This window comes from Adiantum capillus-veneris, chromosome 8 (assembly GCF_014529385.1).
Source record: "Adiantum capillus-veneris isolate H3 chromosome 8, ASM1452938v2, whole genome shotgun sequence".
Taxonomy (NCBI): Eukaryota; Viridiplantae; Streptophyta; class Polypodiopsida; order Polypodiales; family Pteridaceae; genus Adiantum; species Adiantum capillus-veneris.
Window position 1 is genome coordinate 101,455,015 of NC_140938.1, and position 22,262 is coordinate 101,477,276.

At 47.4% G+C, this 22,262-nt stretch overlaps 1 protein-coding gene across 1 annotated transcript; it reads left to right on the plus strand.

The window, feature by feature from the left end:
• The first annotated feature begins 587 nt into the window (after nucleotides 1-587).
• On the plus strand, nucleotides 588-21,813 carry LOC147452650 (U-box domain-containing protein 43-like). Its single transcript, XM_086518288.1, has 4 exons — nucleotides 588-695; nucleotides 902-2,296; nucleotides 2,398-2,728; nucleotides 19,763-21,813. The coding sequence occupies exons 2-4, from the start codon at nucleotides 1,088-1,090 to the stop codon at nucleotides 21,232-21,234; spliced, it is 3,012 nt and encodes a 1,003-aa protein (XP_086374414.1). The 5' UTR covers nucleotides 588-695; nucleotides 902-1,087; the 3' UTR covers nucleotides 21,235-21,813.
• The last annotated feature ends 449 nt before the right edge of the window (nucleotides 21,814-22,262 follow it).

Sequence of the window (22,262 nt, forward strand, 5' to 3'; positions counted from 1 at the left end):
TTTGTCTCTCGGACATGAGCTGCAAAGAGGTCTATCCCTTGCAATTCTCAGCACATGAGTTATTGATTGGTGATTGTATTAGAATGAGTATTCCACTCTGGAATATGTGGAGAATGGCTTACTTGTGGACCTGCTGGAGAGAGAGAATAGAGATTTAGCAGGATTTGTCTTTCAATTAAAGAAAATTTTTGTCTGTTGTCTTGGCCAGATGAAAGATATGGCTAGTGGCCCTTTGTATTTTATTCAAAGAAAACACAGATGGCAGCTTTGGAAGGAACTTATACTCAAATGTTACTCAAGAGAGAGATTGGTTATGGCTTTTGCCTGTTTAGAAGGTCTTCTTTTTGTATAAGGAATGCCTCTCTCCCTACCTGTGAGGCACTATTGTAGCTCTTTTCTTTTTCTTTAATACATTTCCTGCTCTCTCGAAAATGGTTTTTATGTCTGAGGTGTCTATACATCTTATATAACAGTTGAATTTCAAGTCAGCGAGAATGGTCTCTTCCTTGACCTCTTCTCTACGTGACAGCAGAAAGCGACTCCTTTGCCAAAACAGAAGACCTTTTCAAACTCCATGGGCAGATGACAACACGGACCTGCTTTCCCACAAGATCTTCTTCTTACGTTCAAGTACATGCTCTACTTCTTGAAGCCGCGAGTGAGGTTAAGCTAGAACCATGCGTATGCAGTAAGAGGTCGGCTACTCCAACCAAGCTTGACAAAATGCTTGTATGGCAAGTTGCTTCTGTTTGAACTATGGTGCTGCTTTCAACATCGGATGTCACACACACACACACACACACACACACACACACACACACAGAATTCAAAATCTTTGCTCCTGCATTCCCTCCAAGAGGGTTGGGCATCAAAGAAGCATGTTTTCTCAAACATTGTGCAGGAAAAAGAGCTACGATTATGTGAGAGAAGTTGTTCGCTCCGCGAGGAAATTCTAGGCGCAGAAGTTCCAGAAATTTCTCATTTAAGCAGTTCCGACACCATCCCAGCTTGTTCATTTTGCTCGGTCAATTCTTTTTAATCTTGCTGATTAGCTACACCAGCTGCATTGTCTTAATATCACACCAAGATGATTGCTCTTGAGCTTATTCCTATTGGTACACTCCTAACAATCTTGACAGGAGAGATTCTTGATACAGCTTTTGCGGCTCATGATGTGCTCATGGAGAAGGAGACATTCCGGTCACTTTCCTCTTACTTCTGCAGCATAACTCCAGTTCTTGAGGGTATGAGGAGGGAAATCAAGGACTCTCTAGCAACCCAGCAGGCTCTTGAGTCCTTGCAGCGTGACATTGGAAAGGCAAAAAGCTTTGTCAATCTATATAAGAAAAAGTCCCGCTTCTATCAGCTTATGCATTGCCGCAATATTGTAAAGACTGCTCAAGACATAACCAGAGATGTCGGAAATTCATTGGCCCTTGTGTCATTAGCAAACACTGAAGTGTCTGTGGACATCCGCAACAATGTAGAAAAGCTCAAGGACCAGATGATACATGTGGAGTATCAGGCTTCTCAACAAAAACTTGAAATTGTTGAAAAAATAGAGATGGGCATTAAGGAGCACAAAACAGACCAAGCATTTGTGAATGATCTGATAAGGCAGATTGCATGTGCTTTGGGTGTTGCGGTTGAAGATTCTTCTGAGATGAAATTGATACTTGATGACTTCAGGAGAGAGAAAGAGGAGGCAGCAGAAAAAAAAGAAAGAGAAGAGGAAGCCTTTATGGAGCAGATAATTGCTCTTTTATCAAGATGTACTCCTGAGGTCATAAGAGAAGAGTATAGAGTATTAAGAAGCACTGGAAGTTCCACTGAGGAGCTACCGCCTTTTGATACATTCCTTTGCCCACTTAGCAAGGGAGTAATGGAGGATCCAGTTTCTGTTGTCACTGGGCAGACATATGAGCGGGCAAGGATTCAAGAATGGTTTGCCTGTGGTAACAACACTGACCCTATCACCAAACAAATTCTACCTGTTTTGGACTTGAAACCCAACCATAAGCTTAGAGAATGTATTGAAGAGTGGGCAGACAGAAACCACTGCAGCCAAATTTGTAATGCAAGGAAGAAACTTGAGTCCGGAGAAGGAGCTCTTATTGAGCAGGCACTTCATGACTTGCTGGAGCTTTGGCACCGCAGCTACAAGATCAGACATTGGATTGCGGAAGAACAATTGGTAGCCCTTCTATTGGAGCTATTGAGGTCTGGTGATAAGGGCATCAGATGCAACATTTTGTCAGTACTTCAGACAATCATTTCTGATGGTGATGATAACAAAGTAATGCAAAAGAAGTGCCTCATTATTTAGTAAAATGTGGTTTGTAATGTGAATTGAACATGTGGTGGATTATGACCTTGTTTCTGGTTTACCTGATTCAGAGGCAACTTGTAGATGCTGGTGGTGTTGGGGTTGTTGTTCATTGTCTTGCGAGGAACATTGTCGTATCCAAGCTGGCTGTAGCTTTGCTGGTTGAGTTACTGCAATCTAGCTCTGGATTTATGCCAAGTGTGGCACCACTAGTACTTGAAAGGCTCAGCCAAGAGGGGGAATCTATCATGTTGTTGGTGACCTTATCACAGAATAGGGAAGATATGGAGGCTGCTCATAATGCGGAGCTGGTTCTTAGAAAGTTGTGTAACAAGGATGAAAATTTGGTGGAGATGGCAAAAGCAAATTGGTTCACTCCTCTAATGGAGCGTTTGTGTCATGGTTAGATTCCTTTTCTCTTTGCATCCTTAATTTGTCTTTAACCTTTGCTTTTGTTCTATGAAAGAAGCTCTATGTTAACAGACAGTTAGGTTTTGTTAGGGCACATTCACACTAAAGTCCCTCTCTCTCTCTCTCTCTCTCTCTCTCTCTCTCTTTGTGTGTGCAAAGAAAAGGGGCTGATTTCTACCCGTTGAAAAACCCTCAGAACGCTCAAATGGTGCCGCTTCTGAGGGCAATTACAAAACTGGTTACAAAGCAGGCCCACAGGCAACAACCGGAAAAAGTGTATACAGTTAACTAGCCACATGGAAAAACTATAAGAACTGAAGAGCTAGTGGAAAAAACCACTCCTAAAGAGAGTTAAAAGGTGCCCTGGCAGGCTAAGTAGTGAGAGGATGCAGCAGCCTCTAAAAGATAGGCACTCCCACCAAAAGCTCACTCTGCAATTGCATACGCAAGCCAAGACTATCAAAAAGCCACCAGAGGGGATATGGAACATCTGCAATGGCAGGAGTGCAATGTGGGGCAAAGCCTACCAACTGGTACTGGCCGACAACAAAGGCAGGTGAAAAACAGATGGGAGGGAGGAGTGGTCAATGACGAAGATGATAGAGAAAAAACAACTGACCTTACCAAGAGAACTGCAGAAGGGGACTACATTGCTACAAGATGACGAGCAAAGCGCTACATTGGAACAAACCAAGGAGTTTAGAGACCATTCTACTAGGTGAAGGTGGCTCTTGAAATCCAGAGCTGGGGAGGAAGCTCCAAGAGGCTGTGGAGGAGGCTCTGGTGACGACCATGTGATATCTTGCTGTAGAATCTTGGTTGAAATAGCAGACCCATCCAAAACAACCAAAACCATTTCAAAACAAAAAGGAAACAAAAAACAAAAGGAAAAGAAAGAAAACAGCAAAACCAAAAATGAAAAGGCAAACAAAAAGCAAACTCAGAAAACTGAACTTCACACACCCAAAAGCTAGTCCCAAGAGTGCAAAAAAAAAGCATACAAAACCTCCTCCACTCATGCTTTCAAAACACACACACACACACACACACACACACACACACACACACACACACACACACACTCACTCAACACACACACACACACACACACACACACACACACACACCTTTTTTCGTAAATCAGTTTGATTAATCTACTAGTGGGGAACCTTGAAGCGAGGAGACACACACACACACACACACACACACACACACACACACACACACACACACACACAATGTCACAAATTTGTGATGTGGTGTGGCCGAACCTGTAGATTTTGGCCGAGAGGCATGAAAGGGGTTAGTATTAAAAACCTAACCCTATCCATCTTACAAATAATGGGCGAGGGGCCTAAACCCTTATTACAGAATAGAAGCAGGGACCAAAATTTGCATAAAGGCTGACATGTCGCACATTGTAAGAACTGGCCCGCATTTTGTGGAGATGCTGACGTGATAGTGTAATGGAAGTGCCTGGGGGCGTCAAATTTTGGGCCTACAGCTTTTGGGGGGGGCCAGTGCTTTTCATGTGAGTTGCTTTTGGGCCAGAGTGTCAAAGTCGGCGATGTGGAAGCGTGTAGACCAAGGTGAGAAAGCACGGGAGAGAGAGAGAGAGAGAGAGAGAGAGAGAGAGAGAGAGAGAGAGAGAGAGAGAGAGAGAGAGAGAGTAAGATGCACTGAACCAATCAACCAAGGCAATGAGATAACAGATGATAATACAATGTGGGCTGACGGTTTCTTATATAGAAATCTCAGTAAATTGCCCTACCTAGACTTTGGCAAATAAGTGAAATAAATCCCTAAAAGCCAAAATAAATATTGGGTTCACATTGGGCAGTTCACTTGAGATGCCTAAACTTTAACACCCTCTCTGCAGCTCATAGTGGACATCAATAGTGAAACCAAGTCGATGAAGAAGCTACCATGGACACCCCAGAAAGTGGCCACCAACTGGATACACCTCGGTGTTGCTCTCCTCAACTTTGTACCTGAAAGAAATGCCATCTTGAGCATCAATTGCCTCTATAGAAAATCTGAACTGTAGACAAGACTACGTCCAATAATCCCCATTCGTGAACTGTGAACATATCACGTCCAAAATATAACACTCTAAGATAATGAACTCTGGAACACATCTTGTCCATGATCCGACCAACAACAATGAATTGGCGCGCCCATCCATAGTGTCTTTGATACGCCTGATTGGTTCCCTGCCAGATGCATGTGCATTGAACTCTTGCTTACGGGTCCAAACCAGAGTTACCCGGAACGTAGAACGGGAACGGGAATGGCGACGGGGACCCCCGCGAAACGAGGGAACGGCCAAGGTTCCGGAATGGTCACGACACGGAACGGGAGGCATAAAAAACACCCAAATAATACAGTTTTTAGCTCTACATGTTTGAAATTTGAATACAAGTAGTATTAGAGTCCTTTCACTTTAATACTCACAAAAAACTCGATTTGAAGACCCCTAGGCCATGGATGATGGGAGAGGGAGAGGGAGAGACTCGAGAGGGAGGGAGAGGAAGAGAGCTTGAGAGAGAGAGAGAGGGAGAGAGCTTAAGAGTGAGAGGGAGAGACTCAAGAGAGAGAGAGAGAGCTTGAGACTCGAGAGTCGAGAGAGCTTAAGGCTTAAGCCTTAGACCTTGAGGGCATGTGGATTTGCTTGAGAAGGGAATGGGTGTGAGGGGGTGCATTTTGAGTCCTTGCACACTTTAAAAAATACCTAGTGTTCACTACAAATTTGCAAAAAACTGCCTATTTCTTCCCATTTTGAGAGTTGGTTGTTCCGAGCCGTTCCGGAGCTCCGGCCAGCCGTTCCGGTATCAAGTGGTCACCTGGAACGACAAAACGTTCCGGGACGCTCCAGCCTTGCAGAGGGGGAGGGGATGGCGTTCCAACGTTCCAGGGCCTAGGGAACGCGTTCCCCGGTAACTATGGTCCAAACACCAATAACTTGAACTCCTACACCTCCAGCGGAGGAGGGATGGCAGCAGGCCTGTGGTAGACGACGACAGGGGCCACAGCGTCAGCCTGGCACTCAGAGTGGCCCTCAGGCGCCTACTCAACAGCAGTAGGTTCCCATGGGGAACCGCTTTGGTCCTCTAGAGCAGGAGGAGGTCCCTGCTCCAGCCCCCACCCCAGCTACACCCTCGACAGCCTCTCCCCCCCCCCAGAGTTCCCCCCCTCTTCCTCATCCTCCCCCTCGCCTTCTGCTCCTGTCGCCTCTTCACCTGTCGCCCCCTCCTGCCCCTCTTCTCCACCGCTTCCCCCAGCTCCTTCTCCCCCTCCTCTTACTCCAATTCCACAGTCGACCCAGGGGGTAGGGCCTTCTTCGGCGGCTAGGAGATCTCTTGGCAACGCCTTTGCCACGAGTCGCCTAGCGAGAGAGGGTGAGCCTTTCTTATGGCCCCCTCTGCAGGTACAGACATCTTCCCTTGCAGCTATCCCTCGGGGTCTGACGAGCATTGACATCCGGCGCCGCTGGGACTTCTTCGACTACGGCTTCACTCGGTTTCTCGACGATCCCTCAGCAGACCATGAGGCAGCCTGCTTCAGGGTCCATGCTCTTTTCCTTGCCGCTAGGGGGACAGAGGCCTTGGACTCAGCAGTTGGTTTCTCCTTCCCCCTTTGTGGCAGGGCCGAGATAGAGTGGACTCTCGACTCAGTGTTGGGATGGTTGCATACACAGGTCCTAGAGTTCTCTCACCACATGGGAGAACTAGGAGTTATAGACATGCTACAGACGTTGTGGCCATTGACCAAGTTTGCGGTGACACCCCCAGTCTCAGCAAGATGTAGGCACATTGTGGTTTACTTCTTTGCTGACACGCAATGTTTGCCATGCTATGTGTACATTCATGAGGACTCCTGGACAGAGGAGGTTGCTTTACGCACGGCTCGCTCTGCTTGGGCTTGGGCTAGGCACTCACTGCAGTCACGCCTGTCTAGAGGACGCTCGGATGCGGATTACTCCCCATCCAAGCCAACCTCGAAGATAGCCCGTCTAGCTGCTGCGGCAGCATCTGTTCTCTCTCGCTCCCCACGAGGATCGTCTCATGGAATGTGCAGGGACTAGGTGGGCCCCAGTTTCAGCGTCAGCGGGGCCGATTGCGTCAGGAGCTTCAACGCTACCTTGTGGGAGGAGAGATTGTTCTCCTTATGCTTTAGGAGCACCATCTGTGTGAGAGCCGCATTTGGCGATGTGGTTAGCTTTTGCGTGGACGATATGATACTTTTTGGTCAGTTGCTTTTGGACCTGGAGGCATCTAGGGTGGGGTATGTATGACTATTGGGGACTCATTGCAGCAGGCCATTGTGGGCAGAGGGATCATTGTGCCAGGCAGGGCTCAGTGGATTACTATGCAGGTTCAGGGTGGCCTTGTGGGTTTCCTGAATATCTATGCGCCCAATGTGGCGAGTGCTCGTGCAGAGTTTTGGTCACAGATTGTTGAGTCTCTGCCACAGGCAGATCATTGGTGCATAGGAGGGGACTTCAACATGTTGGAGGACCCTTCTGACAGGATTGGTGGCAGCCATGCTACTGTGCATGGAGTCGAGTTGGCAGCTTGGGAGAGGTTTTGTACGACTCCGAGGGTCTCGGATACATGGCAACACTCTGGTTTTGTGAGGCCCCCAGACAGTCTTGCCTTCTCTCGATCGGACCGCAGAGTGGGAGGAGTGAATCTATCGCGGATAGATCGCTTCTACACTAGTGACCACTTCAGTGACTTGGGAGGATCAGTGGGCATCCTGGCAGGGACCTCCTTCTCGGACCATGCACCAGTGATCCTCACAGTGGCAGACAGGCAGAGGAGTTGGAGCATGATGCTCCGCATCCCAGAGAGGGTCTTGTTGGACTCAACACTCAGAGAGAGGGTAGAGGCTCTTTGGACAGAGGGCATGGACAGACAGGATTCTCCTGCTGATAGAGTGGCCTCGGGCCTAGCTCAGATCAGCCATTTTTTTTCTTCAGGAGTCTCTGGCTTGCCGGGCTGCAGCGAGAGAGGCGGAGCAGCGTCTCAGACAGGGTCATTGCTTCACTACAGAGGATGCAGGAGTAGCATCCAGACAGTCCTTGGTTGGAGGAGCAGTTACAGCAGGCTCGACAGGAGCTTGCTAGCACAGAGGAGAGGCGACATGAGTTTGCTTTCCACCGACAGGCATCTCAGTGGACTCAAGTGGGTGACAGAGTGACTGGTGCTTTCTTTGAGACAGTGGGACCTCGGCACTCGCATGCCAAGGTCAGTCAGTTGAGGAGGCTCGACGGGTCAGTTGCTACTGACTTCTACCGTGAGCTACTGTCTGCAGAGCCCCAGTTAGAGCGGCAGGATGCATGCAGGGAGCGGGTTTGGGCACAGATGCCTTGTCTTGTGACTGAGGAGATGCGTCAGAGGCTTGAGATGCCACTTCAGCTTGAGGAGCTGCACACAGCTCTTAGGGCCCTCCCCCGTGGCAGCTGTCCAGCTGAGGATGGGTTGACTCCCAGCTTTTTCTTGGAGTACTGGGACCTGCTTGGCCCAGATCTCTGTAGTGCTTTTCAGTACATTTTGCACACAGGAGTGTTGCCTGACAGCATGAGTGAGTGCTTGATTTACCTCATTCCGAAGCAAGGTGGCTCCTTGGATGAGATTCGACAGTGGCGCCCCATCACCATCCTCAACTCAGCCTACAAAATTCTTGCCAAGGCTCTGAGTTTGAGGATTCAGCCACTTTTAGAGAGCCTTATACATGGGACCCAGACAGGTTTTGTCAAGGAACGCAGTATCCTTGACAACATCTTTACTTTTTGGGAGGCTTCTGCCCTGGCACGGCTTCGTGGTGAGGACCTGGTGATTCTTCTTCTCGATTTTGAGAAGGCATACGACAGGGTTGACTGGGACTTTCTAGAGGGCACTCTACGCACGATGGGCTTCTCAGATGCTTGGATCAGAGGGGTGTCAGCCTTGTACAGACAGGCTCACAGTCAGGTACTTTTGGCAGGAGGTAGAGGCGATTGCTTCATGCTTATATGCTCGGTCAGACAGGGCTGTCCTCTCGCCCCCTTTCTCTTTCTGCTCTATGCGGAGGCGATGAGTAGATTTTTGGTGTCACAGTAGGTTGGTCTACGGGGCTTTGCACTCCCTATTCGGGGAGATGAGCTACTGGACGCTGAGTTTGCCGATGACTTAGCCTTGTACCTAGATGGCCAGGAGGCCAATCTTCACAGATGTGAGCAGGCTTTGGCGACGTTCTGCTGTGCATCGGGCGCACTGATGAACTAGAGAAAGACTGTGGCTTTCTCGGTTGGTGGTGCTCCTGTGCCAGATTGGATGCCAGGAGAGGGCTTTAGGTGGATTCCCCCAGGGACTGCAGTTCGGTACTTGGGTTGTCAGGTTGGTTTGGACTTGTCTCCCGAGCAGCAGATTGCTCCCCTTCTCCTGTCTATCAGGAGAAAGTTGTTACATTGGAGCTCAGCACGACTTTCTCTGGCTGGCAGAGTAGTAGTTGCCAACCAGGTGTTGTTGGCGACTATGTGGTACATCACTTCCTGCTGGATCTTCTCGAGTTCTTGTATCAGCCAGGTAGAGAGGCTGATCAGGAACTTCCTTTGGTCAGGACGTGACACTCAGATAGCCCGAGCCAAGGTGGCTTGGCAGGTCATCACGCTTCCTTGTTCTCAGGGAGGGCTTGGGATCATTGATCCAGCACAGCAGAGCAGAGCAGAGCCCTTCTTGGGAAGTTCATCGTCAGAGGACTTCTTCCAGGTGAGGAGCCCTAGAAGGAGCTCTTGCTACAGCGGCTTCGTGCCAGAGTGCCTCAGTCACGAGGCCCTTGGCAACCTTCGACCAGATGGATCTTTACAGAGATGCGCAGAGTTGGTTTGAGCAGGAGACTGGAGGATCGCTTCGCTGTGAGCTTGCTTCGATCTTGGGAGCTCTTGCGGCGAGGCCTGGAGCAGAGATAGCCTACTTGCACGGAGGAGCGCCTACGACAGCCCCTTGTCTGGAACCCCATGGTTAGCACTTAGAGAGGCCACTTGGTTGGTAGTCGGCCTCATGTTTCCTGGGGCCCCATGATAGCAGGTCCAGCGCGCTCTCTAGGTGACTGGCTAGAGTTCACAGGTTTGTCAGAGGAGGTACAGGGGTTCCAGCTACAGGGCATGAGAGGGGTGCAGAGCATGTGTCAGGACATCTCAAAGTCAGTTCCAGCGGAGTGGCTCACGCCTCTCGAGCTAGTAGCACCCCGGTGGATGGGAACCTTCACACGACTGGAGGTTCTCATCTCAGTCAGGTCCTGCTCAGAGACTGTCCCAGCCCTGTTCTTTGAGCTGCAGGGTGGGTGACGACTACAACGAGTTGCAGTAGAGGCCCCACAAGTAGCAGAGTGCTGTTTTCAGAGGATCCGAGTAGTGGGCATCTGTGGGAGGACTTGCGTCATAGACCCTGACCCAGCAGCCCTTGAGATTGGACACTGGAGGCTATGGGCTTGGGAGTGTTGTCCACTGGCACGAGTACAATGGGATCCTGGTGAGTGGCTATGGAGGGACCCCTTCTCTTCTGCAAACCACCTAGGAGTCCTGTTCTTTCAGTACACTGTTCGACGGGGACGTCATGTACTAGCAGCACAGAGAGAGGGCCGCCCCGTTGCAGCACGTCATTGGCAGGAGGAGGGTCTCACAGGCGAGTTCTTGGCAGCCTTTTGGGAGAGGTTGTGGGACTCGAGACAGCCGAGGCGAGTCACTCTGTTTCAGTGGTTGGTTGCACACAGAGCTACAGCAGTAGGGAGCTGGCTAGTGCATAGTGGTCTCTCGGCCGCATGTGCAGCTTGTGACCATTTGGTGGAGAGTCAGCGTCAGTCTTTGGGACTGTCCCTCGGCCCAGCAAGTGTGGCTACGAGTTCTTCGGCTGATGCCTGCTCTCTCCACGGCTCGACAGTACACTTGGGGGGCAGCGGCTTGGTCCACCCTCACGGGCCCGGCACTTCAGTTTGAGCTATCTTCCATCAGCAGGATGATAGTGATGCAGGGGGGGCGACCTACACTCCAGCCTGCTACAGAGCTTACTCCACAGGAGTGGTGCATTGAGAGAGAGGAGTGTTGGGAGCTCATCAGTGGCCTGACACTTTGGTTCATCTGGCGGGCCCGCTGTTTCCGCATCTTTGAGGCTCGCCCTGTGCCACCAGCAGAGACTGTTCGTAACTTTTGGCTAGAGCTGATCCATACTCTCAGAGGACAGCTTGAGGGACTACAGGGCAGCTCTGACCGCATGTGGGAGCGCTGCGAGGCTTTCCTTCGACTCTGGCGCCTTGGGCCTTTCTACACCATAGTCCAGGGTGTGCTCAGATGGCACTACTGTCCACCTGTGTGGCTGTTCCCTCCTCCCATCTCTTGATTTAGCCTCATTGTATATATGCTGTTTTTTCATTGGGAGAGTCTCCCCATCATGTTTGTTGTAGCCCTCTCTTGCAGAGGTGGTTGTAGCCCTATGGGCAGTTTTCATTAACTAATAGAAGCATCTTTTTCTCGGAAAAAAAAATAAAAAAAATTTTGAACTCCTACACAAGGGTCCAAATCAATCATAGGGAGCAGTGTCTGCCCCTCTCTGCCACTCACAAGCCTCTCTCTGGCTGAAGCTAGTGGTGACACCGATCTGCATGTGACTAGAAGGCGGGAGTCCGTGCCAGTGTGGTTGTCACCACACAAGAAGCCTCTCTGCTGTCCTTCCCTGAGTCATTGTCATTGCTCCCTGTTGCTTGCTTTTACCCTTGTCCTTTGCAGAATCTTTGTCTTTGCCTTTGGATCTGCAATCTTTGGCCAAATAACCTTGCTTTCTGCACTTGTAACAACGGTACTTTGTCCTTTTTTTGGAATCCGAAGCAGCATGTGCCTCGCCATGTGTGTCACCGTCTCAAAAGTCTGAATTTTGCCTTGAGTAACCAACATTGCTTCCTCCTCAATGAGAAAAGAGCTGAGATCATTAAATTCCAGCTTTTCCTTCGTGACTTGTAGCCGTAGTGTTCTAGCCACCGTTTCTTACTCTGTAGGCAACTTCGTAAGGACCAAATCAGCTAACTGGGTACTAGTAAGTGCACTCTTCATAGTTGCCAGTTGATCATGCACAACTTTAATCTTCATAAAAAATGATTGCATGGAACTTCCTCGGGGGAAATGGATTTCAAATAACTGTCCAAGAAGGGTGACTGCTCGCATCGTGGAATCTCGATCAAACATTCCGACAAGCTTGAACCACATTTCGCTGGCAGTCTTCAAGGTCTGAATGGCTGGAGATAAGTCCTTCATAAGAGATTCTGCAATGGCCGACATCACCTTCGCATTGGACGCATCTCAATCGACACACAATTTGGTGTGCTTGTCATCTTGAAGGCGGGTGTACCTGTTGTGGGGATCCCTTGTGGGACGAGGCTCCGAGCCGTCGACGATATCCCATAACCCTTTCTGAGTAAATCAAAGCTGCATAATCAAATTTCAATGAGCGTAGTTGCCGCGTTCAATTTGTCGCTGGCGCTCGAGCAAGGGGGGGCCATCGTGAAGTTGCGAAATCCTGGTACGTGTACCGTCTCGCACTCTGAAATTGTAGCTGCACGAATCTTGAGCCGCTCAACAAATCTCTTTGCCACACCACAACCGCCGCAGAACCTTACACCTCCTCCGCACTTGCCGCACTCGCCTTCTAATTCAGCTGGGGGAAGCGCTTGGATGCTGAAACAAAAAACAGGCAGCGTTTTAAAATGCTGGCCTGTGTGGGATGCGTCGGCAAGAGGGGAGAACCTGCTGCATTTTAAAATGCAGGTGGGCACCAGGGGAGGGCGTTCCAAAAATGCTGGCAGTTGTGCAGGGCACTCTGCTGTGCAGGCGGGTAGAACAGGCAGCAGGCAGGCCAGCGCGTTTTGAAACACAGGCTCTGCTGGGAGTTTTCTGCGCAGGCTGGGTGGGACAGAATGGTGCGTTTCAAACGCCAGGCCGCAGGGCTGAAAACCAGCGCTGGGCAGCAGATGGAAAAATGCCAGGTTGTGCCAAAAACGCAGGCAGCAGAAATCTGTAAACCGCAGGCTCAGCAGGGCAGCGACCAAGCAATTCTTTGGCGAGGGCTTCTTCTTCTTCTTCCCCTCCGGGACGCTTCGCTCCGCCAAGGTCTTCAGTCACACTGCTGTGATACCATGTCAAAGTCGGCGATGCGGAAGCATGTAGACCAAGGTGAGAAAGCACGGGAGGGAGAGAGAGAGAGAGAGAGAGAGAGAGAGAGAGAGAGAGAGAGAGAGGGAGAGATGCATTGAACCAATCAACCAAGGCAATGAGATAGCAGATGATAATACAATGGGGGCTGAGGGTTTCTTATATAGAAATCTTAGTAAATTGCCCTACCCAGACTTTGACAAATAAGTGAAATAAATCCCTAAAAGCCAAAATAAATATTGGGTTCACACTGGGCAGTTCACTTGAGATGCCTAAACTTTAACACAGAGGCCATCTGTAAAACGTTTATAAGCGAGCCAAGGCCTCTCTCTCAGGCAGAGTAGATAGGGAGTCCTGCAGAGAGAGGACCCTCGGACATTGTACATTTGTGAAGCAATAATAACGAAATATTGGAATTGGCACCAGTCTTTGGGGCCAGTGCAACTGGAAGCGGAACTTTGCCTCTTCGTGTTGACTCTCTCTCTCTCTCTCTCTCTCTCTCGCCTTCTCCTGATTTATGCTCAATTCAATTGTTTGCACTTTTGCTGTAGATCTTTGGCTTGGGGTTTTCAAGTCTCTTACAGTGGTATCAAAGCTCATACGATTCTTTTTTTACGGAAGATATGAATCCTTTCCCCGCAGCACACATGGCTTCTCGTGGTGAATTTAGTGCAAACTGTTCCACCAACTACTGGACTTCATGAAGATGAAGTCAACCCCAACCCCAATTGGGGGTTAGCAGATACCAACGGGGGTAGAATCTGGGGAAGAGCATGGACCATTCCCTTGGGGAGGTCTGGACAAGATGGAGTACCGGTGTCAAGACGCTCTCATGAAATTTGCGGCTAACACTATAACTCTCAATGCCGACAGTGATTCTCCTATTGTCATTCATGGAGAGGACATTGCTCCTTCTCCATCTCTCATTGCTAATATGTAGGACAAGATTGAAAGGATTCGGGATAAGGAGATTCTCTCAATCTCTTTTTCTCCACAGCATGACACACAGGATTTTCATGATTATGAGAAGCATGATGATTATGATTTGCATGATGATTTGGATGACAATGACAAGCATGATGATTTGCATGATCAAGATGTGATTTCTCACAAGCATGATGAGTTGCATGAAGAAGATGTGATTGTTCACAAGGATGATGTGTTAGTTGATGCTTTTTCTAGCGAAGCTAACCTCGTTGGAGATTCGATCAATCACCAAGAATCGATCTTGGCCTTCGAGTCGAGGTCCACAGATCCCCACGAAGATTCGATAGATCCCGAAGAAGCGATCTTGGCTCTCGAGCCTTGGTCCAAAGAGCCCTTACAGGACGTATTATGTGTTCGTATGATTGATACGCACGCATTGTTCGAGTGTTTCATTCGTGACGGATCATCATTCAATTCATCATGCTTCTCATAATCATGCAAATCCTGTGTGTCATGCTTTGGAGAAGAAGAGACTGAGAGAGTCTCCTTCTCCTGAATCCGGTCAATCTTGTCCTGCACATTAGCAATGAGAGAGGGAGAATGAACAACTTCCTCTCCACGAATGACAATGGGGGATTCACTTTTGGCATTGAGAGTGAAAGTGTTAGCCTCCCAATCAATGAGAGGGTTAAGCTCACGAAACCATCGAATGCCCAAAATCATATCAAATCCTGAGAGAGGAGAGACACAAAATTTTCTACGGAAAGCAGCTTGTTGAATTGTAAACAACACACCAAGACACTCTTGCGTGATGAGAGAGTCCATACTAGGAACAAAGCCAGAGACCTCGAGAGGAGATTTCCGACTAACCTCTAGGCGGGCTCTCTCAACAAGAGAGGGACTGATCACATCATGCATACTACCTGGGTCGAACAATATGACAAAACGCTGCCCCGTCATATGACCATAACATTTAATGAGAGAATCATCAATGGGAGGGTTAGGAGAAACTTGGGGCACACTCGTGTTATCAATAATTGCATTGAGAGAGGAAGTGGGTTCTGTGGATTTTTTAGATTCATTCGATTCAAGCTTAGGACATGTTCTTTTTATGTGACCCTTAATGTGACAATGAAAACAACGACCTTCCTTAGAATAAGTGCTTTCCTCTTCCGACGTGATGTATCCTCCTAAAATTCCTTGTGCTACCTTTTCATATGGAGTAAGCTTAGGTTTAGCAATTGTGTTAGCCTTACTCTTAGGTTCATTGGAAGAATTCTTTTTTGAGAGACTTGTGGAAGATTGGTTAGAAGAGTTACCGTTCTTACCATTCTTACCGTTTTGAGGGTTCTGAGAAGTCTGCGAGGTATTTGTGGAAGTCTTGTTCTCCTTAGGCTTTCCCTTGTTGTGCTTCATCTCCTGTGCGAGAGCAATCGCTACCGCCTTCTTGAGATCGATTGGGTCAAAGACTTCTACATCAAACTTGATATAGTCGTCTAACCCAAAAAGGAATGCCTCCTTGTGCTCATCATCCGACTTGCGTAATTGGGTGCCTAGCTGCAAAACACGATTAGAAAAAGACATAACCGGCATACCATTTTTCTTGAGAGCGTGCCAATCGTTTTTCAATCGTACGAGGTACTGAGGTGGCATAAACCGCGCCTTGAGCTTGTCTTGGAAATCAGCCCAATTGAAGAAAAGGGGCGTGAATTCGTCGGCTTTCTCTAGGTGCGCGGCTAACTGTGCCTCTTGCCATGCGTGGTACCAATTGATGGCATCACCGGCAAGGTACATCGCTGCCGTCAAAACTTTGCTATTTCCTGTCTTCTTAGTTGTCGCAAAATAAGCATTAAATTGATGCAACCAAGAATGAATAACCGTAGCATCCATCTTACCATCATACTTACTGAAAGTCAATTTTTCTGTGACTGGGTTGTTGGAATCCGCATCGTGGCTTGCGCCACTTGAGGAACTCCCACGATCTTTGGCTGGTTCGGACTTCGAGGCAAGAACTTGTCCAACCAATTCTTGAGTGCGGAGGTCTCTTTGAGCCTCACGCTCGGCCTCCAAGGCCGCTCGTCTTGCTTCAGCTTCTTCTTGTCTTTGTGCTTTTCTTTCTTCTCGTTCATCGCGCTTGCGTTCCAAGGCAATGCGAGTCGCTTCTTGTTGTATGGAAATTCTTTCGTTTCTTTCTTCGCGCTCGCGGTCCTTGGCTTCCTGTCGTTCTGCTTTTCTTTCTAGTTCTCCATCATCGACTTGACCATCACCTCCATAGAATTTGGTACAACTCGTGGCGTAGATGGGGAAGGGGGAGGGTCGGGAAAGTCTCCTGGTGGGGAAAGCTCTTCTTCGCCACTCCCATGCTCATCACCTGTATGCGAAGTATCCATTCCGCTTCTCGTGAGGACCATGCACAATGATCTTTGGTTCTTAAGTTCACGAGGAACTTGGGTTCTTGTGGGTCTTGGTGTTCTTGAGGTTTTCTTTCGCTTGCAAATTGTGTTAGAGAAGGATCTTCTCTTCACCCGAGTTCTTCTCTTTTCTGTGGGTGCACCCCTTGGCGGCCTTGCGCTCACACCAAGGTTGCTTTTTCCCACCTCACGTCGATTGGCTGGCCGCTAAGTGCACGGTCCGCTCTTAATGAGTAAAAAGAGGCACAAGGGGAGGTTGGACAAGCCCTTCTTTCCTGGGATTCCTGTCACTCTTCAAAAACACGATTAGGAATCGACACGCCCAAGCGAACTTGGGTTCGTGCGACCGCAACAAGCAAAAAAAAATAAAAATTCTTGTGATTCTTCTGGTTCTTTCCTTGAGTGTTACAGAACATTGCCAAAGCTCTGATACCAATGTTAGGTGCAGCGGAATGAATGTTTGAACTTTGCTCAAGATGAGTGCTCCGAACTGTGCTCAAGGTTCCTTTTGTTCTTATGGAAGGGAGAGCCTTCCGTTCTTAATGAGAGAGTGCAATGATTACAAACAAAGTGAATGGACATTGTGCTTGCAAGTGTATGAGACTGAGAGATAGAGAGAGAAGAGAAACACCAGAGACTTTGTAAAACCCTCCTCCGAAGGCCCCACTCTCGTCGGCGAGAGTGGTCTACTATTGATTGCACAAACTGGTACAATGGGGATGCATGTGACTGATGCAAGTCTAGGCTAGATCGATGACGATGACGGTGATGGCGAGACCGAATTAAGGGCTGAAATCTGATGGTCTTTATCTGCTGTCCAAAACGCTAATGGGCTGAAATTTGTGGTCCTTCTACTGCAGTCCAAAAACGCTAATGGCTGAATTTTGCTGCGGCTGAAAACGCTGATTCTCTGCTGGTCTTTATAGCTGAAAACTGCACTTCTTGTAGGCTGAAAACTGATGGTGTTTATGGCTGAAACTGATGGTCTTCAAAGGCTTCGTCTTGCTGAATTTCGCGAAGGCTGAAAACGCTAGACACTGAAGTCTCTGGGCGATGTTGCTTGCTTGAGAAAACGCTAGGTACTGAAGTGTATGGCGATGGGTTGCTGATGCAAAAACGCAAGATGAGGTGAGTCTTGGTGACGATTCTAAAAAACGCTAGGGATGCTTGTTGGAAAAAAACGCTAGGTGTGGGGATGTCTTTGCTTGGAGGAAAGTCCACCAAGGGTCTTGCTGAGAAGTTGCCTGTTGAGCTTGGGCTCCTGCTGCCTCTTCTGCCAGTTAGTGCTAGTTCAAGTTTGCTTATATACAAACTTACTCAATTTGCCCTACCCACTTTCCAACAAAAGTCACTTAAAAATAATAAGTGAAAAATGTCAAAAATAGGTAAAATAGGCTAAATGCACTGGAAAATTCCCCTGAAGGATTCTGATGAATTCTGATGGGAATGCTTATGATCATGCTGTGTCCAACCAGAGGATATGCATCTACACTAAGTGTCTGGACATGCACGGTCTACGAACAGACTCACAAAAGTGCCAGATCACTTCTAAATCTAGACTGACTGGACTGACTGAACCCTTGTCGTGCTGTAGCTTGTCCACGGACACATAGGGTTGGATGTGTCATGTGACAGAATGTTGGCCATTGCGGAATCTCTTACAAAGCAAATTTCTCTAGCCATACAGACTTTGAAGACTGTCAATAATATGTGGTCTAAGCTCGTTGGAATGTTTGATCGAGATTCTACGATGCGAGCGGTCACCCTGCTTGGATAGTTATTTGCATATCAAGTTTCCAACCGGAAGTTCCATGCAAATCTTTTCTTATGAAGGCTAAGGTTATTCATGATTAACTATCGGCTATGAAAAGTCCACTGACCAGTACTCAATTAGCTGCTTTGGTACTCACGAAATTATCTGAGGAGTACCAAATGGTGTCTAGGACACTACATTACAAATCATGAAGGAAAATCTTGAAATTGATGATTTTCTCATTGAGGAGGAAGCCATGTTAATCACTCAAGGCAAAATTTGAGTTTCCGACAAGTGGTATGGTGAAGCACTTGCTGCTTCGGATTCCATAAAGAAGTCCACTAGCCGTTGTTACAATTGTGGGAAGCGTGGTCATTTGTCTAAAGATTGCAGATCGAAAGGCAAAGACAAAAGCTCTATAGAGGACAAAGGCAAAGGCTAGGATGATGAGGAAAGGAGTGATAATGACTACAATAAGGAGTCTGTTGGCGTGACTACAGTAAGGACTCCAACCCTTCTAGTAAGTGGATGCCATTGCCACCACTAGCTTCAGCCGGGGAGAGGCTTGTGAGTGGCAGAGGGGGGCAAACAGTGCTTCCTACAAATGATTTGGACCCATGTATTGGAGTTCAAGTTATCGGTGTTTGAACCCATGGGTTGGAGTTCAAGCCACATGTATTTGGAAAGGAACCAATGTGGCGTATCTAAAACACTATGGATGTGCGGCCAATTCATCGTTGTTGGTTGGATTATGGACAGGATGTGTTCAAAGTTCATTTGGATGTGATGTGTTCACAAATCACGAATGAGGATTCTTGGACGTAGTGTGGTTTATAGTTCAATTTTCTATGAGGCAATTGGTGCTCAATATGGCATTCTTCTCAAGTGACGTTAATAATAGCAAATTCGAGTTGTATCCAGCATGACAGCTATTGCTAGCGTCCATGGTAGCTTCTTCATCGACTTGGTCTCATGGTCTCTCTATTTATGTCCACTACGAGTTGCAGGCTAAAGTTTATAGCATCTAAAGAAAATAGCCCAACGTGATCCCAATGTTTATTTTGGATTTAGGTATTTTTATTTTACTTCTTTGTCAAATCTTGGGTAGGTGAGTATATAAGCACACTTGGCCCCCATTGTAAAGACATACTAATTCATTGCCGAGGTTGGTCGTTTCAGAAGTCTCTCTCTCTCTCTCTCTCTCTATCACCCAAGTGTGGTAGATTGGTTATGCCATTTCCCTCTTGAATAATGGGTCTTGAGTTCAACTCTCCTCGTTGGATAGATCTTTAAGGTCTCTTGGGATAGTTTCCTACGACGTTAAAATTCTCTTCTTCTCGGGTGTGCGTATGGGTGTGTGTATGTGCTAATAAGAAGAGGAAAATGGTATAACCTTTCTATCACCCAAGTGTGGTAGATTGGTTATGCCATTTCCCTCTTGAATTACAGGTCTTGAGTTCAACTCTCCTCGTCAGATAGATCTTTAAGGTCTCTTGGGATAGTTTCTACGACGTTAAAATTCTCTTCTTCTTTATATCTCTCTCCTTGGTTCATCGCTTCCGCATCGTCAACTTTGACAGTTTCAACCTATCGAGCCCCATCAATTTTCATTGCTGGAGCCAAATGTCTATGTTTAGGTTTGGTGTACTTTGTAAGACGTAGATAGCTGCATATAAATTAGTGCTCCATTTTTATGGGCAGGCTGAATTTATCTTTTATGTAGCAATCTGAAGCTGTTTTATGGTCTATGGTAGGTTCTGATGACTCAAAACTGAAGATGGCCACAGCCCTTGGAGACTTGGAGCTTACACAACTTAGCATGGAGACTCTTGGAGACAAAGGTGCCATACAAACACTCGCCGAAATGGTAGCGGGAAAGTTGGAGTTCAAGGTAGCAGCTTTGAGAGCTCTGCAAAATCTTACATCTTGCCGAGCAAATAAGAAGCGCTTGGTGGAGGCAGGGGCTGTTCCTCTTGTATTGGATCATCTCTTTTCAGTACGATTTGCAGTGAATGTGAGGGAGCCAGCAGCTGCAATCTTTGAGAAGTTAGTCCTGACAGATGGGACTACATTTCTGGTTGATGCCAATGGTGATGCATTAGATTCCGGGAAGGTTTTGAATGACCTTCTTGCGCTACAGGACAGTCTTTCCAGTGCTTCAACTGTTCGAAAGCATGTGCTATCTTCTCTGCAAGGACTTGTATCTTCACCCCTTGATTCTGAAGCCAAAAAAACTTTCAAAGAGGCCCATGGCATTGCAATTCTGTTGCCATTGCTTGAGCGTAGAGAGCCTGAAGTCAGGGACGTGGCGGTTGAGGTTCTTTGCTGCTTAGCAAGTGAACATGCTCATGAGATTTCCAGTTTCATAATGGAAAAAAAGCTTGCTGCACTTCTTGTGAGGCTGCTGAATAATGAGCGGCAAGGCGATGTAGCAGCAGCTGCAGCAGGGATTCTGGCATGTTTACCTCAAGAGGATACTAGTCTAACAAAAGAACTGGTTGAAGAAAATGCCGTTTCAGCTCTAATACACCTTGTCTCTCATGGGAACGTGAGGCTCAAGGAAAGTGCCATTGGAGCTTTGCTGAGGTTTACGCTACCATCAGATATTGAGCTACAAAGGAAGCTTGTAGACCTCGGAATCTTCACGGCACTCAAGGGTTTGATATACTCTGGAACGCAGGTAAGTAAAGTAAGAGCTGCTATTGCCTTAAGAAATTTTTCTGCAAGCACAATGAAGCTTAGCACACCTCCAAAACTACATAGATGCTGCTGCTTTTTAGTAGGAAAAGCGTCCGTAGTATGCAGAGTCCATGGTGGCCAATGTGGAGAAAAGACCACATTTTGTCTTGTAGAAGCAGAGGTGGTTCCAGACCTAGTGTTACTTGTACGGAATAGGGAGACTGATTCAGCGGGTGCTGCTGTGGATGCTCTTTCAACTCTTGTTCTTGAAAATGAAAATCTGGAGAAGGGTGCGAGGTTCTTACATGATGAGAAAGCAGTTGGGCCCATTCTAGACTTGGTATCACATGGCACAGAACCGTCAAAAGAGAAGTCACTTGATCTTTTGAGAAAGGTATTCAAGGTCAAAAAGCTGGCAGGACACTATGCAGATAAAGCAAGGATTTTACTTGTTGACCAGGCAACACATGGCAGTGAGGCGATTGGTAAGCAAGCTACCAGAGTCCTAGCATCTTTGGAAAACTTCGAGTCGTCTTCGGTCTATTGACGAACGATGTGGTTTGCCAATCTGGTCTTTGAACACGTTTCTTTGAAAATGAGAGGCTTGTGATGATGAGAAAACAATGGATCCGATTCTAGACTCAACATCATACTGGCACAGAACCCTCAAAGCAAAGGTGCTGTCATCAGTGGACAAGATATTCAAGGGCATGGGCTGGCAGAACCCGAAGTGGGTAAAGCAACCAATGTACTTGATAAGTTGGCAGCAGTTTGCTGGGGAAGCAGGCTACAAAAGTGCTAGCATAACATCTTTGCCAGTATTTCAATCTATTGATGATAGATGTGGTCATCATTTGGATGCTTTGAGAATCAAAGCCCAGTTATTTCACTTGAAGAGTCCTTCGTTCGCGTCGCTGTGACACCCAGTTTGTTTTGTCTGTAAACCAATATGCTGGTAACATGGCTTATGCCAGCTTGCGATATCCCTAGTGCCTCTCATCCTTGTGTGTGCAAAATTTGAATTGAATCTCCCTCATTTATGAACTATGTTATTTGCAGCAGCGACATAGAAATTAATGTATAGACCTACTTTTGCAAGAAATCGCCCATCAGTGCATTTCTAAAATCTCTTTGCTGTTTATAGAACTTTAAATGGTGGCTTTGGTTATAGGGAGCAATCATTGGCAATAACCACCAAAGACTTAAAAAGAAAAAGAGACAAGGCCAAAGGCCTCTTATCTCTTTTAGAAAATCTGCCAGTGCTTAAAACTGAAAGGTAAGGTAGAAATTATGCTGGAGTGTGCCACAGAAGTGGCAAAGACAAAAGGAAGAATCGCACCGAATCATAGCCAGTTGTGGGTGGCAATTGCTCTTGCCCCTAGAGGGGTGCCTTGAAGAAGGTGGGCCCAAAAACAAGTCATTTTCTCCTCCAAATGGACGGGTTCCTAAGTGAGATTGGTGAGCAGGTGAAATAGTTTGCCTCCGCTAAATTCGGGGAGCAAGTTGGGAGAAGCACTAAATGTCACTTTGTTTTGATCATTAGTTTGTGTTTATTCAGTACTAGCTACTTATATG

Bases quoted from the DNA above. Each gene is read 5' to 3' on its own strand.
- LOC147452650 (XM_086518288.1), top strand. From the start codon at position 1,088: ATGATTGCTCTTGAGCTTATTCCTATTGGTACACTCCTAACAATCTTG. The intron at 2,297-2,397 runs GTAATGCAAAAG...TACCTGATTCAG, and splicing joins CTGATGGTGATGATAACAAA to AGGCAACTTGTAGATGCTGG. The intron at 2,729-19,762 runs GTTAGATTCCTT...GGTCTATGGTAG, and splicing joins AATGGAGCGTTTGTGTCATG to GTTCTGATGACTCAAAACTG.